A 15,807-nucleotide genomic window follows, 5' to 3' on the forward strand; every position below is an offset into this window, starting at 1 on the left:
CTGGTGTGCTGAATTTTAAACTGATCCCCTCGTTCAGCCTGGCATTGTCACGGTGCCTGGCTTAATTGCTTTCCAAGGTTCTCTTGGCTATTTTTTCGCAGTCCTGCAACAAAGATTTCATGATTCATTCGCTCATGAAACGGAAACAAGCCTCAGGACAGCCGCAGCGCCGGGGGAGGGCGGGCGAGCAGCAGCGTTCCCCGGGAGCCGCGGCAGGAGGCAGTGACGGTGAGTGAGCCGATCCCTGAACTCGAAGGTGGAGGTGAGGTTTCAGCTCGAGTTCTCGGGGAGTGCCAAGACACCCATGTCGCCAACGCCTGGGGCGGCCACTGTACATCAGTCCCTGGCCAGGGCTGCCCCCAAGCTGAACCTGCGGGATGGGGATCTGAGTCACGAGGAAGCCAGGGACGCTTCAGTCAGCTCAATCAGTGGATTAAACAGCGGATTAAACAGCAGTCACTGTCATCACTGTCATCCCGCTGCGCATCGATTTGCTCGAGCGGGTACCAGTAAGGTCTCCATGGTGAGACTTGTTACTGTTTTTGGCATATTGAATATACCACAGGTAACTTGCCAGGCTCTGCTGTGCGGGTGGATACTCTCAGTAGCTTAGTACTCCTACATTAAAAAAAAAAAGAAGAAGAAGAAGAAGAAGAAGAAGGTTCTGCGTTCTGGGTCTGGGTCACAGTCAGGGGTCTGTGACCTAGGGAGGGGATCTGTGTAGTTGCTGGGCAGCGGGGCCCAGGGCAGGGTCCCCCCACAAGGAGAGATGGCCGGAAGGGCACGTGCCAGTACTTGGCTGTCGGTTCTCCAGGTCGAAGGAGTCATTCGGGTGGCAACAATACGCATCTCGCAGTCAGTGAATCCAGGACTCCTGCCCGTTTTTCCTCATTCCAGGAATAATTTTCCTCCAAGATGTAGTCAGGCACTGATTCGAGTAAAGCAACAGTCTGTGAGCAGAGAGCCAGTGCCAGCGTGTCAGGATGGCCGAGTGGTCTAAGGCGCCAGACTCAAGTTTCCACTTCCCACAATGGGGTCTTCTGGTCTCCGTATGGAGGCGTGGGTTCGAATCCCACTTCTGACACATCTGCTTTTTTGCTCCTCAGTATCATACATCGACTGTAACAATCCTATTATTACCCCCAAAGATTTTTGGTCCCAACTATTGCAAGACGAAAGGAACTTCCCTATGGAACACTGGGTTTGAGGATTTTGAGGGTCTTTGAGCCTGTATGCTGTCAAGAGACCGAGTTACAGAGAAAAAAAGATGGCCCGTCTTCATTGCATTTGTGCACAAGGAAATAGGACCTATGAGAAAGTTTTATCAGAAAGTTTCCTGTGTTGCTTCTAAAATAGAATGCCCCTCAAGATTAAGGCACTTAAAAACCACATCATACAGAAAAGCTCATGCTAAAATTATCATTATTATGATATAATATAGTTATAATTATTATAACATATAATATACAATATAGAAAGTATAATATATAACATATAGTATTATATAATACATAATATATTATATTATAACATACAATATATATTTTATTATGTATTATTATTATGCTAAAATTATTAGCTCCCCTGATATTGGTATGTATGTTTAGGTATTTTTCAAAGAAATTATATGGGCATCATGGCTTGCAAACTGTTATTAGTAATATTTCATATATGAACTATCCCAATATTATAGCCTCCACCCCTGGGTCCTCCTCTTCTCTCCACTACTGAGATAAGTCTTTTTAAGTCTTTTTAAAGGTGTAAATGCATTTTGTGAATATCTCCATAGACGAAGCTCTGTTCTAAATTAAGATCTGAGATTTCTGTAGCTTTAGTACTGACTTCTTTTCTTCCTGTATAGCAGTTTGATTATTAGGCAGCAATTTCTCTCTCAAGAAGGTACCTGGCCACTCCGTCAGCTCTGCCCACCTTACCTTGACTAGTATATAATCTTTGTAGCGTTTAAAGGGAGTAGATTGTTGAATAAAACCTAGCCTTGCATCAGGGGTACTGCAAAAGCAAATGGAAGATGTGGATTTTCCAAACTTTTAACCAAAAGAAAAATTTCTAAATGAACTACCAATGGCAATTAAAATCACTCAAAGCAACAATACATTTGATGGTTGTCTCTTCCCTTAAAGAATTAATATTAAGGACTTTATAAGGAGATCTTCATGTTGAGGGGGTGGGAAGGACTGGATACTAGGCATGACAGGGAAAAAAAACAGACTCAGAGGAGAAATCAGACTAATCTTCTGTGGACCGATAGCAAAAAGAATCAAACCACAGGCACGATGTAATTCCTTTCCTTTCGTGATAACATACCACTATTCACACTCTCCTGCATTCCTAAGCACTGCTCACTTTTCCTTTTCCGCATTTCCACCAAACCATCTCTATCTTGAGGCCCCTGACGTGGTAAGCAGGGGGTGACTGAGAACCAGTCTCAGAAGTTCTGGTTTCAATTGCAACAAACTCAGACATCTTAGAGGTCGGCTTTTCAGTTGCACTTATGAGAAAGAAACCCCGGGCTGTCCCAGGTTAGGAAAGATGAATATGAAAGAAAGAACTAAAAAAAGATAATAATTAGAACTGGACACTAAGACGTGGACAAAATAATAAGGAACGGAACAACCAAGACCCCTTCTCAGGCACAGTGTTTCAGCACAAATGTGCCGAGTCCATGAACCCACAGGAGAGGCGTCGAGGCCGTCCTCTGTTAGATTTATTTACATAGTTTATTGTAAACAAAGGTGGAGGCGTCGAGGCCAGCCTCTACTGGAGTCCCTGTTTTCAGACAGAACAGCTGGGATGGGTTATCTCAGTCCTTTAGTCACATTCCAAAGAAACTAAGTTCACGTTCGGCACAGCCACACTACACTTACATCTCTTGTTCTCATTTCACCTCTTACAGTCTTATATCTCTTGTTATCTTTTATAGGGCTTGATAAAACTTGGCCATGATCCTAATGGTGTCTTTTTTCAATAGTTTCGTAACGACAAAGAAAAAGCTGAATGTAATGAGAATTAAGAAACTGTAATGTAATGAGAACGGAGACGCTGAAACCAATGCCAAAGTCAGCCAGAGAAGGGAGGAAGAGTTTTTGCTCCGTATGACCCTAATCAGGTCGGATAAGGGCCCGCCAGATGAACGGGAGAGCACGAGGCCCGCCAGGCTTAGGGGAGTGCACGGAGATGACACAGGAAGGTCACACCAAAAGGGCCAGAGATACTGACACAGACGTTTCTTATTTGTTTTGGGGGGCACCTGAAGGCTGAGAAAGATGCTTCATTTTTTCCTTTTTGTAGAGCTCACTCTTAGAGAATAAAAAAAGAGAATAAAAAACAGTCTCTTTCTCTTCTGACTTGGGGTCCTCAGCGCCGAACTTCTGATAAACTCACTTTCTAAGCTGTGCTCTCTCTCTCTCTCTCTCTCTCTCTCTCTCTCTCTCTCTCTCTCTCTCTCTCTCTCTCTCTCTCTCTCTCTCTCTCTCCATTAGCACAAAAGCAGGCATCTCGGCAGCCATGACAGGCTGCATTCTCAGCAAAACACCAGCTAGGCCTGAGTTTCTATTTTCCGAAACATCTTGTGACTTTTCCAGCAAGCCCCAGACCAGCAACTAAGACAGTGTGGCTGGAAAGTCACAGGCCCAGCAGGTGGTGAAGGACCGGAGGAAGACAGAACCCCCGCTCCATCCCTAACAGCCTACATCAATCAGAAAGAAAGAATACGTTTTAAAATATAAGACTTGGGTCAGCTACCCTGTCAGAAGAAAAATCATGACAGGCTGCTAAAAGTTTTAAAAATAGCTAGGCCCAGTTTGGGGAACGGGCAGTTGCAGTTTCCCGGAAATGAGACAATGATCACAAGACAAATCTCAGGACCCAGCAGGGCCTGAGCGGCCACCAGGCGCTGTATCAGCAGCTCATGTGCTCAGAATAACAGCGGGTGGGCCTGGCCGGCAATGCGCTGTATCAGCAGCTTGTGTTGTTAGGGTGGAGCAGATCTCTGCCCACGGGAGGCGCGGAGGAACAGGCCGAGACAACTCTTTCTGCAACAGCAAGGGGATTTATTCAGACCAGCATGCTGGGGCTCTCACTCAGCTCTCACTCCTATGCAGAGGAGGGTTAGAGAGAGAAAGAGAGCCCCGTACACAGAGTTCAGGCTCTTTTTATACACCTTAGTAAATAAGATTACTTTGATCATTATTCTCATTTTTCCAAGGTTACTTTGATCAACATCTTCATTTTTCCCAGGTCACTTAGATCAACATCCTCATTTTTCGGGACCAAGGGGGGTCATCAGTGACATGCTGCTTTGCTAGAGTAAATTTCGCCATATGTCCGTGCCTTTCCTGGACATTACCAGGCGTCTGGGCAGTTTTACTTCCTGAAACAGGTCCTTGTTTTGTGTAGCTTAGATCATACTGCAAGGTATTGTTTTACAGAGATTGACCAAGCAAGTTAGCAAGTTACAGAAAGCAATCAAGCAAGTTAGCAAAACATTAACCCTATCCTTTGCTGCTACATGGCCCAAACCGTTCAGTGTGCTAAGAATAAGGACAATTAAACCACAGAGAATGTGCAACTCATGTAACCATATGCTATATAACGTCCACTCATACTACAGTCAGGGTCCTTGTCAAGACTCCACTGCGTTGGGTGAGACTTGGACCCTAGCTCGAGCTAGCAATCAAGGCTCCTTTGCTTTTGCATTCTCACACGTGGAACTGGTCTCTCTACGAACCGGAAACCCTGGACTTGGGTATAACAGCGCCAGCACAACTGTTTGTAAATTTACAACATTTTGGGGAAATGCAATATGCCAGAGACAGCTTCTTTGACTTGGCAGAAGCGCTAACAGTCACATGAGCCCAAGAAGATTTCCCGTTGACAGATGCCGCCAAGGGATCTCAAAAATGTGGGTTAAAATTAAATATCATCGGGATGATCCTCCTCCCTCATGCTTCCACCCCCCAAATCTGACATATATAAAATGTTTAAAAAGAATAGGAAGAGGACAAAGGAGCCTCTGCCCGTGTGTGTGTGTGTGTGTGTGTGTGTGTGTGTGAGAATCCACTGTCATTGATGACTTGGAGACTCCAGTAATTTCCAAGATCTTGAGTACCACAGCCAGGCACTCCTCATCATTTTGGATAGTGAATGAGAACACTACTATGAGGCTTGGGTGGCCTAGCTGATAGAGCATCAGCCTGTTAATCTGAAGGTCCAGGGTTCAAGCCCCTGTGTGGGTGTAATGAAGTTTTCACTTTGAGTGCTAAAATCTGAGTTTACTTAGCTTTAGCTTAATTACCCTCTTCCAACAATTTTCTTATGAGAAAATGCTAAATTAGTAACAGGGTTACTGAAAAGCAAGTTGTTTTGAAATTTCGTGAAGATTACTTATGGGAGGAGGAGGACTGGTTATAGGGGGAGTGATTTAGGTGGACCCTTCTAGAACATCTTCCCTAGAACAGGGCAGTGGTTTTCCTAGTCTGCCTTGGAGGTTCTCCACAGTGTAGACCAGCTTTTCTCTCAAAATTATTAGTGCTTGGCAAAATTCCTGCTTGAAAAGCCCACATCCAAATATAGTTTGAAATAATCCTTCTTTGAGTATTTGCTCTGAAAAGTTTCTGTGGATACCCAGGGGGTTAGGTTAGGATTGAACACTCTGATCACAGGTTTGTAGTCTAAGCTGAGAGCATTGTGTTAAATCAGGCATTGAAGCCAAGGCACAGAGAATTAGCTGTTTATAGGTCAATTTTGTCTTTAGCCTGATGATGTACAGTCCAGATCCTGCATACAAGAGTTAATTGTTCTCATTTTCACCTTTGCTTTTCTTGGGGGTTGTGTTATATTATTAATTTGCAATAATTAGATAGATGCCACTTTGAATCTGTTCCTGACCCGTCGGGCGGATGAAGGAGCTGCAACCCTTATTTTGAGGGAAGAAAACTCAATAAAAATCCAGTGAAAGGCCATCTGCACCTTAAAGAATGACCTGCTTTCTACTGCTAGAAAGCCCTTGTCCTACGGATAAACTTGGCAAAGGCGCAGCTTTTAAGATTCCTCCTATTTCCCCAGATTTCTCCTTCATCCCCCTCAAATAAAATTCACTACAGAAATCTAGCACCTGTTGACAGGAACAGTGACGTATACATTTTTCTATAAGTTCTGATCATGGGGAAGATAAATGTGACTTGGAAACGACAGGAGAACCTCAATTCCCAGGTGTGGCCCCCAAGTCAAAAACAAAACAACATAAAAAGAACCCCGATTCCCTAACCTCGCTTTGAAAGCAACCGTACTTAGTGTCACTTCTTTGCTGGTACATGTTAGAAGCCCAAATGTGGGAAAAATAAAACGGAAACCACCTGCATGCAGGGAGTGGGGGTGGGGGGCGGGGGGAACTGGTTTCCTTTAATCAGCAACTTCACTTCTTTCAGGCCTCCACTTGAGAAAGGTGACATTGTTTTTCCCCAAGTCCTTTCCCCACTTATTGCCAGTGTCAATGTTGACAAACTGAGGCAAAATTAAAGAAAAACAGGAGCAAGTCTGGGCTAACAGAAATCGCAGTTTGGGGAACAGAGCCCCTGTACAATGAGCTATACTCCCCCTAATGGCTCTGGGGACTTACAGTTTAACAGGCAGTCTCATATAATTGTTCTACAATAATAAAAGAAGCAGCGATAGTTTCATAAACTTGATTTTAGGATTCTGTCCTCTTATGTAGTTTTTTCACAATATAATTAAATTTTACCAATTAAAAAATAAGGAGTAAATCTGAGGTGGAGGGAAATTGAGTTGAAGGCTTTTGTTAGAAGGTTAAAAGCATTCCCTGCCATGAATACCTGTTCTTAGTGATAAAATTATTTACAGCCATGCCAAACTTTATGTGGGGCTGTGGTCATTAGACTTTGGCTCCAACTCGGGGATACTCATCGTACAGAGCCTTGTAATAGATTACTTTTTAAAGGATATATCGAACTGATCTCTTTTTCTCTTTTCCAAATTTTATTAGATTCCTCTTTTGGAGTTCGGCTTTGCCCAGCGTGTGAGGACATATGACCCAACAATTGTCTTCCCTAAACTATTTGGTGGCTTCCTTGTTAGTATAGTGGTAAGTATCCCCACCTGTCACCTGGGAGACTGGGGTTCGACTTCCCGACGGGGAGTCATCAAAATATCAAAATGACTTTTTTTTTTTTTTGGCCTTTCTGAAATTGCATTTTTTGGTCACTGTTTTAAACCAATTCCTGTGTGTTGGTTACCAATGTCTTCCAGCAAGCCAGGACAGCGAGAAACCAAGCTTTTCGATCGCTAAGGCAGTGCCACGACAGCTCCAGGACAATAACATTTTAGAGCAGGCCTCAGTTTCCCCGTCCTAGGCAGTAGTCACTTCCCCAAAGCAAGGAGGAACATTCTAGACCAATCAGAAAGGGCTTGCAAAGTCCCGGGCCAGGCACACGGGCCCAGCCAATCACCGTGTGCCGGCTCAGCAACCTGTGTGCCCAAACTAGTGCCGGCTGGAACTGGAGTCAGCCCTGGTCCTGTGGCCGCTGCCTTGGTGGGGACTGGGACCCTAGCTCGAGCTAGCAATAAAATTCCTTGCCTTTTGCATCACCCCTTTATTCTGGGGGTTGTCCGGGGCAAAGGAAATAAGACCCTCCGTGTGGAATTTTGCCTCTGGAAGCCTGTACGGAGTCTGTAGGGCCGGTGACAGTGACTCGCACGGACCCAGATGGCTGGAGAGTCGGGGAGTGTGGAGGTGGCCCTCACTCTCCCCTGAGGTTCCCGTCGCCGTGGAAGCTGTTTGGTGGAGGGGACGCCCCCAGCACGGAGCGTGGGGTCAGTATTTTCGGCCAAAGTCTGTCTGTCCACTTCTGTCTGTATCCTTGTCTGCGCTCTCATCTGGTCTGTTGTGTATCTAATGAGCTTTAATCCTCTCGTCAGTTACCTTGTCAAAAGGGGGCAATGTCAGACCACTCCCCTGAGTCTCCTGGTTAACCATTTCAAGGAAGTCAGGGAGAAGCCCACTGTCTCAGTAGGAGTGAAGAGAGGAAGCTGGATCACCCTCTGCAGCGCCCAGGGGCCCACCTTCCGCGCCAGGTGGCCGGCAGATGGGACTTTTGACCTAACCACTGTATTTGCAGTCGAGAATTGAGAATCTCGTTTCTCCCCAGGTCATGATGGTCATCCAGGTCCAATTTCTTACATTCTGGTCTGGCAAGACCCCCGCCCCGGCTAAAGCCTTTTCTTCCACCTCAGGTATCCCAGATTCTAGTCCGTCTCCACGCACTGAGGAACAACGACCCGAAGAAGTGTCTCTAGTTCCTACCGCGCCCCCTGCTCTACTCTAACTCTCCTTATCCTGCCCTCATAGATCTGGACCCCCAGCCTCCACCCCATACGATCCCCCCCACACACCCCAGGGCAGCCTGTAGCGGGCAGGGCGGACCGCTTTCGGCACCCACACTCGAACTATCTGAGAAACCACTCCAGGTCACAGTCCTGACGCTGTCCTCCTTCCTCTGCGCCCTCTTGGACGCTGGGTGAGAGGGGGGTGCAGACCCTCAGTACTGGCCCTTCTCCAGTGACCTGTAGAACTGGAAGGCTCACCACGCCCGATTTCCTGATCATCCTAAAGCCTTGATTACTCCTTTAGATTCGGTTCTTTCACCCATCAGCCCACCTGGGACGACTGTCCGCTCCTTCAGGTCCTTCACCACTGAGGAGCAGTTGAGGATCCACGTGGAGACGCGGAAGTTGGTCCCTGGGGCAGACCCACGACCCACTCGCAAACCCTGATGTGATCGCCCCAGTCTTTCCCTTGGCTCGGCCCCCGTGGGGTCACACACACCTGAAGGGAGGGAGCGACTGCGCATCTACCGCCAGCCTCTGACGGCCCGTCTCCCGGAAAGCCGACTCGTCTGGCCACGGCGGGTGCAGCTGAACAGGGAGCAGAGGAAAGCCCTCTGCCCTTCTCGAGTGTCTCGACTGCCCCTGGACAATCGACCCCTGTGGGTCCAGAGTCAGAAGAAAGTGAGGCGGCAGTCGTCTGGCCTTTGTGAATCAGGCGGCGCCAGGGACTAGCAGGATGCTGCAGAAATTAGATTAGGCGAAAACACGACTCAGAACTCACTAGGGGTGGCAGAGAAAGTTTCTCATACCAGAGAAACCCCGGGGAAAAGGCAGGAAAGATTGAGGACGGAAGACAGGAAGCAGCCGGCGGCTGCGAATCGGAGGCAGAATGGGGAAGTGGTTAACGTCCTCCTGGCAGCCACTGGATCAGAGGAGCCCCCGGAGAGCAGGGCAGACAGAACGATGGACAGACTGACTGTGAGGAGAAAGGACACTGGGCGAGAGGTTGCCCCAGGAGGAAAGGAGAGAGGGAGAGACCCCCCCACACACACACATACACAAGTTTTGATTGGGGAGGAGAGTGAGTAGGGGCGACGGGACTCGGAGCCCCTCGCCGAGTCCAGGAGAGCCCTCGGAGTGGAGGGGACCCTGCAGACTTCATGATACATACAGGGGCAGCACTCAGTTGTGAACAATGATCAGAGGTCAGCTGGGTACCAGGGGCAACCGGGTCTGCGCTTGGACTTGGGTAGATGGACTTGGGTAGATCTTGGTACTGGCCAGATTTCTCTTCCTTCCCGGTCATTCCTGAGTGTCCACTCCCCCTGTTGGCAGGGATCTGCTTGCCAAATAGAGAGCCAGAATGTATTTTGAAAGAGAAGGAATAAAGGTGACTGACGGGGAAGGATGCCCGCTCCAGGTAGCGACCGTGTCTCTAGTGGGCCTCTGGTGAGGTCTGGAGCCGTCAGGCCCTGAGGAGGGAACTGATCCCTGGCTGACCCGCTGGGGGCCAGGATGGGATCTTTGTGGGACTGAAACAGGGGGCGGATCCCATAGGGTCCAGCAGTACCCCATGTCCAAGGCCCGGGTAGAGAGACGCCGTCCTAAGACCTTGCAACCCAGGTGGAAGGGCCCTTTTCTGATTGTTCTCCCCGCTCCTACCGCTCTGAAGGTGGATGCTCGCAGCCTGGACCCGCCACCCGCTGGTGAGCCCCGCTCGGAAGGAGGAAGAGCCCCCCGGGAGGGGACAGCGCCGGCAGCTCCCAACAGCCGTCGGAAGGTCCGCGTCGCTCGCCATGGCCCGCCCCCTGTGTGGAGTAGCCATCCTGCTCGTCCTCCACGCCGCCACGGCCGTCCAGGGACACGGAACCCCCCGGCCGCCGCCTGGCCTCACCTGGCAAGTTCTCAACGGCGAGACCTACGAAGTCCTCAACGCCTCCCACCACGAGGCCCCCGTGGGGACCTGGTGGCCCGACCTGGTGTTTGACCTGGAGACGCTGGTGGGGGGCGTCACCTACGACCCGGGCTACATCCGAAAGATCGGCTTCTTCGCGTGCCCGGGACACCGCGGGGAGGAGCACCTGGGCACCTGCGGGGGCGCCGCGCGCTATTTCTGCAAGGCCTGGGCGTGCGTGTCCTCGAATGACGGCAAGTGGCGGTGGACGTCGCCCGTCAAGGACGACCTCATCAGCTTGGCGTTCCTCGGCCCGCTCCCTCGGAACGTGGGCCTCGGGCAGTGTGGAGGCTGTGCCCGGGTGCGGCTCTCCTTCACGGACCGCGGGAAACGGGACGCGCGCTGGGGCGGCGGGCTCACGTGGGGGTTACAGCTGTACGAGGGGCCCTTCTACTACCCCGGGGCCCTCTTCACTGTAAGACTGAAGGTAGAAAACAGTCTGACGCCCGCAGGACCCGAGGAGGTGCTAAAGGGAAAGAGTGGAGAAGAGCAGCAACGCCCTACGGCGTCTCCAGAGGGGTGGGAACCAGCAGAAGGGACCGTCACAAACGGCTCTCCTGAGGTGACCCCCCCATCCCCTCCAGAACGGGACTGACCTTTAGTGTTCATGGCCACGTGATTAATCCCGCCTCTGGATTCTGTGTCCTGCTAAGGTTGTTCTTTGTCACACAGAGGAGGAATCGTATGGGCATCTGCCGGCAGGGACAAGATGTACGCACGGCCCTCACCCTCTCAGCCCTGTTCCCCTGGGAGCCCCAGGTGCAGGTACCGGGGTGGCCTCTTTGGCCACACAGAGCAGGAGCCCAGCAGGGCTCAGGGTGGCAGTGGATGAGGACACAGCCGAGAAAACTCCATCTCCCTCTTAGGAAAGTCCCCCACCTCTGTATCGGAGGTTGTGCTGCAAAACAGGCAAGGTCTGGAGCTAGTTTTCCTCCAGCAAGGGGGTCCGTGTGCCGCTCTTGGTCAAGAATGCTGCTTTCGGGGGCTGGAGCGATAGCACAGCGGGTAGGACATTTGCCTTGCGCATGGCCGACCCGGGTTCGATTTCCAGCATCCCATATGGTCCCCTGAGCAGCACCAGGAGTGATTCCTGAGTGCAGAGCCAGGAGTAACCCCTGTGCATTGCCAGGTGTAACCCAAAAAGCGAAAAAAAAAAAATGCTGGTTTCATGCAGATCACACAGGAGTTGTCTGGGGGTCAGTGGCCCAAGTCAGAGAAGGGCTCACAAGAAGAAAACGCGAACGGGAACAGCAGGGATGGCTTGAGTCTTGGCTAAACTCCCCTCCGTGGCTCACGACCCTGCTCTCCTCCTTTGTGGGACCCTTAATGATTTTATACTAATTCTTACCTTTGGGCCATGTATTCTGAACAAGCTAGTGGCTTTTGTTAAAGATAGAATAAATACGGCGCAGCTTCTGGTTTTAAGGCAGCAATATAATGAGTTGGCTAAAGGGCCCCGCTCTTTCGAGGAACTAGGGCTCCACGGGTCTGATTGCTCTTGAAATGCACAAGAAACAGGGGGGGAATGAGAAACCGTGCTTTTTGATAGCCAAGGAGGCGCCACGACAGGCTATAAAACTGTTAGAGCAGGCCTCAGTTTCCCCATCCTAGAACAGCCAGTAGTCACTTCCCTAAAGTAAGGTGCAGCGCTCTAGACCAATCAGAAAGGGCTTGCAAAGTCCAGGGCCAACCCGATGGGCCCAACTAATCACCGTGAGCCGGCTCAGCAACCTGTGTGCCCAAACTAACGCCTGTTAGAACTGGAGTCAGGGTCCTTGTCCTGAGGCCGCTGTGTGGTGGGGACTGGGACCCTAGCTTGAGCTAGCAATAAAATTCCTTGCCTTTTGCAACACGTGAGTGGTCTCTGACTCCGGTAGAACAACGGGAGTGGGGTTTTGAAAATAGGCGCTGCTGACTCTGGAAATTTTCGTCTAGAATCTTTAACTGGAATTTTCATTTGGCAATTTTTGGAATTGCCAGAAGCTGGCTAACAGTCTTGGAGTTGTAGAAATACATGAGAAAGAAAGGAGGTATGTTCTTTTTAAATGAATTTTCTTTATCACAGAAGGAAAATAAATAATGAGTCGCGTTGCTCCAGTTAAAATAGCCTGGTAAATGAGATGACCTTCTCCTTAAATGCAAGACCTACAAGATGTTTTTAGATGTTATTGGATATAGTGCCGGGTTCATTTTCTGCAAGTAGCTGGATAAAAGCTAGACTGCCTGACCAGGCAGTTGAACACTGGGCCCTCAGGTTGAAAGTCTGGTGCTCTACCGGCTGAGCTACTCAGGCCCTAATTTAGGAAACCAAGTCTTTCTATAAAATATTAAATTTTCTATGGAATTTAGGTCATTAGAAGTTGCTGAGAAAACCCGTGATTGAAGGGCTCTTGGAATGTGTGTGTTGGTCTTTGAATGGTCAAAGAAAATCATTTAACCTCTACCCCATTGAGGGGGAATGAGGATCACCCCAAAACTCCATGGTTTCAAAAGGAACTGAGGATTTCAAACTGAGGTTTCAAAAGGCTCAGGCCTGGGGAACCGTAAATTAAAAACCTGACTTGCGGGTTCCCCTGCCAAGCTGGGGGGATAAAAGGGAGGCCAACCAGTGTTTTTAGCAACGATGAAGAGAGGACGGACACAGGAAGGTTCTAACTTTGGTAAACGCTGGCGAATGCAGTCAGGGGAACACCCCGATGTTTCCCTGGGTTTCCAGAGACTATTAGGGCCCATTTTGCTCACTGTCCAGAAGCTGGAAGCCCCAAGCTGCAGCCCAACTGGAGGATGGAGCTAGAATCATCACGTCACACGGATAATAACCATCAGGCTAAACGCTTTGGCGACGCAGTATTCGCCCCAGCCTGTTTGACATGAGTGTCCCCTACCGGCTGTCGTGTGAACAGTTTCTCAAAGGGCCGCAGATGCTCTCCTAGTCCCTAGGACCTTGGAGTTTTAATTGTGGGGACCCTGGGATGGAAAAATAATGCCGACGGCGACGCTGACAGTGTTCGTGGCGGGGATGCTGATCGAGCCCAGGTCTCAGCCCTGGTTGGCTAATGACGTTTGGTTTATTGGGGAGGGGCAAGCAGAGGGGGGAGCCCGGGCCCCCACCGCTCCCGCCTTCCCCCTCCGCCACTGCATCTCTAATTTTGGCCTCAGTTTTTTGCTAACCTGGATTTTTAACTCTGACGTTGACAAGCTGGCTTGTGACGAGTCTTCCAGGCTGGCCCACAGAAGGGGGTGTGTGGTCGGGAATAGCACCAAGGGCAGTCCAAGAATCCTTTTTATTTTAATTTTTGGGAAACTTTAAAATATGTATTAGCTATTCTTAGTGTCAGGTCATAAAAATAAAAATCCAAGTAGCTGGTGGATTTGGCCCAGAGGTGTGTATAAACCATCAACCCTGATCCTATATTGATTTATTTTTATAATTAATTCAACCACTTTTTCTGTCCATCTCTCCCCACATCCCGTATTTACTTCTGTTTCTGGCAGATGGACAGGGAGGGGCCCAGCAGTATGACTTTAAGGAAGAAATAATACAAAAATGGGATTTGAAGGAATTGCTAACTCAAAGCACCGAAGTAGCCTAAGCATGAAGAGCAGAACCACTCGGAACAGCAGCTCCAAGAAGGGGGAAAAAGTAATGGAAGATTCTGGAACAGATGATCAAGATTCCTCCTTTGGCCACACCCTAAGATCCCAGCCCCAGGTGGGGCAGTTTGGGAAAGTCCTCGCAACCATCTCTGAAAGGCAGGCCGCGTCACGACTGGGATGTGCAGTCTCTCTCTGACTATATTTCTCTAAAAAAAACTATTTGGCTTTGCAACTCGCCTCCTGAAATTCTTTTCTCTGAGGCCAGGGAAGGGTCTTGGAAAACCCTGGGCAGGAGGTAAGGCTGCCTTTCTTTTTCCTGCCAAGAGCAATTCCTCACGGGAGCCTTCGTCCAGACCTGACCAGTCCTAACCCATGCCAGGTGTTACCCTGGACGACCAAGGTGAGGGGAGCAGAGGGTGGAAGCCACCTTCCTTGCTCTCCACTTCTCCCAGGTCACCTGCAACACCTGGAGAGATGCCCAGGACTCAGGTGACCCACAGTGGAATCTGTGACCCACCCACGAAACCAGGAAACCCTCTTCCACCTGCAACAACTTCTCCCCCCACTATCCTATCGTGTGCCACTCCTGGTGTCTTCCCTACTGCAGAGAAGAACCAAATAAGCCTCCAGAGCTTTCGTCAGTGGAGAAGTCAGCGCCGTAAATCTGCAGAACGGTCAGGCCACCATCAGGTATGGCCCCAAACTAAAAAAGTAGAACGTAATATAATTAAAGAATATACTGGCTGGAACTTCAAATAAATGAGCAAAAGGAATCAAACTGGTAGAGTAGGATATCCTGCGGAAATTGTAAAATTTTTCAAAACGTGAAATAACAAGAGCAGGAATCTAGCTCCTAGAGGTTTGCCTGCTAATTTACCATCCAGAATAATAGAGTGAGATTCTGCAAAACAGAAAACAAGGCACCAAGACCTCAGGTGCCTAGAGGAGGAAGAAACCGTTACTCTGCAGTGCTGAGGGGGTTCCGTGAAACTAAGCCAAGATCCCAAAGCGTGGCCAACTGAGCCTTGTCCAAGCTGAGGAGAGGCTGACTGAGCATCTTGTGATGGCCACATGGTCCAAGACAGAGAAGTGCAGGACGCCTCCTCGGTGCGAGATGCAGAATAAACACGCCAGAGCCAGCATGGCTTAAGCTGGGAATATAGACTTAATCTTCTGTTGATAGGAGTTACTCACTTTGGAGAAGGTGTGGGCGCTGTGGGAAGCTGAGGATTGGGATGATGATGATGATGATGATGATGATGATGATTTAACCTTAGTGAGGTACTGCATCATGACTCCAACAGCACACTTCCGTGGGCTCACAAGTCCATTGTTTGCTTTCCGGGTCAGTGTAGCCATAGGCAGAATGGTCTTTATAATAATACTAGAAGAAAACAGAGTTTTTTTACAAGCCCTAGTGGAGGGTGGAATTGGTCGACCGCAGGTAGATCTAACCGTGAAGAAACAAAACAACCCTGACTCTGGCGGGACTCGAACCCGCAACCTTTGAATTTCCTTCCTCTCACGCTAGAAGTCCAATGCGCTATCCATTGCGCCACAGAGCCCGCTAGAGGGAGGGGTGGCCTGGCCGAGCCTTAAGATGGTGGGTTACTCTTTTGATTGTCTCTGACTACCACAAAATTCCATTTCCAGGAACCCTATTCTGTTCCAACATCCCGAAAATTTAAGAAGCCCCAGAGGCTAGGAAAGCATCACACAATACCTGACACGGGAGACATCTGGTCTTCCAGTGACATTGGTCTCCAAGAGACAAAAAGGAATTTGTCCAAGGAGCAAACACACACACAAAAAATGTTTAATTTTACCTGGCCTCTACAGTTCTCCTCTCAGGACTGTGGGTTTGGCGAAGACAGAATTCGAGGATGCTCGAGCAA

General features: G+C 49.2%; 1 protein-coding gene and 2 non-coding genes across 3 annotated transcripts; 2 read left to right on the plus strand and 1 right to left on the minus strand.

The window, feature by feature from the left end:
- Window positions 1-977: 977 nt before the first annotated feature.
- On the plus strand, window positions 978-1,084 carry TRNAL-CAA (transfer RNA leucine (anticodon CAA)). Its single transcript has 2 exons — window positions 978-1,015; window positions 1,039-1,084. It is a non-coding gene; the product is annotated as a tRNA-Leu (tRNA).
- Window positions 1,085-7,527: 6,443 nt separating this feature from the next.
- Window positions 7,528-12,261, plus strand: LOC129402402 (MLV-related proviral Env polyprotein-like). The gene is made up of 2 exons (XM_055128906.1): window positions 7,528-7,848; window positions 10,034-12,261. Exon 2 carries the CDS (start codon window positions 10,038-10,040, stop codon window positions 10,908-10,910), a length of 873 nt encoding a protein of 290 aa, XP_054984881.1. The 5' UTR covers window positions 7,528-7,848; window positions 10,034-10,037; the 3' UTR covers window positions 10,911-12,261.
- Window positions 12,262-15,388: 3,127 nt separating this feature from the next.
- TRNAR-UCU (transfer RNA arginine (anticodon UCU)) lies at window positions 15,389-15,477 on the minus strand. The gene is given in 2 exon segments: window positions 15,389-15,424; window positions 15,441-15,477. It is a non-coding gene; the product is annotated as a tRNA-Arg (tRNA).
- Between the last annotated feature and the right edge of the window lie 330 nt (window positions 15,478-15,807).

The sequence above is a fragment of the Sorex araneus genome, chromosome 2 (assembly GCF_027595985.1).
Source record: "Sorex araneus isolate mSorAra2 chromosome 2, mSorAra2.pri, whole genome shotgun sequence".
NCBI classification, from domain to species: Eukaryota; Metazoa; Chordata; class Mammalia; order Eulipotyphla; family Soricidae; genus Sorex; species Sorex araneus.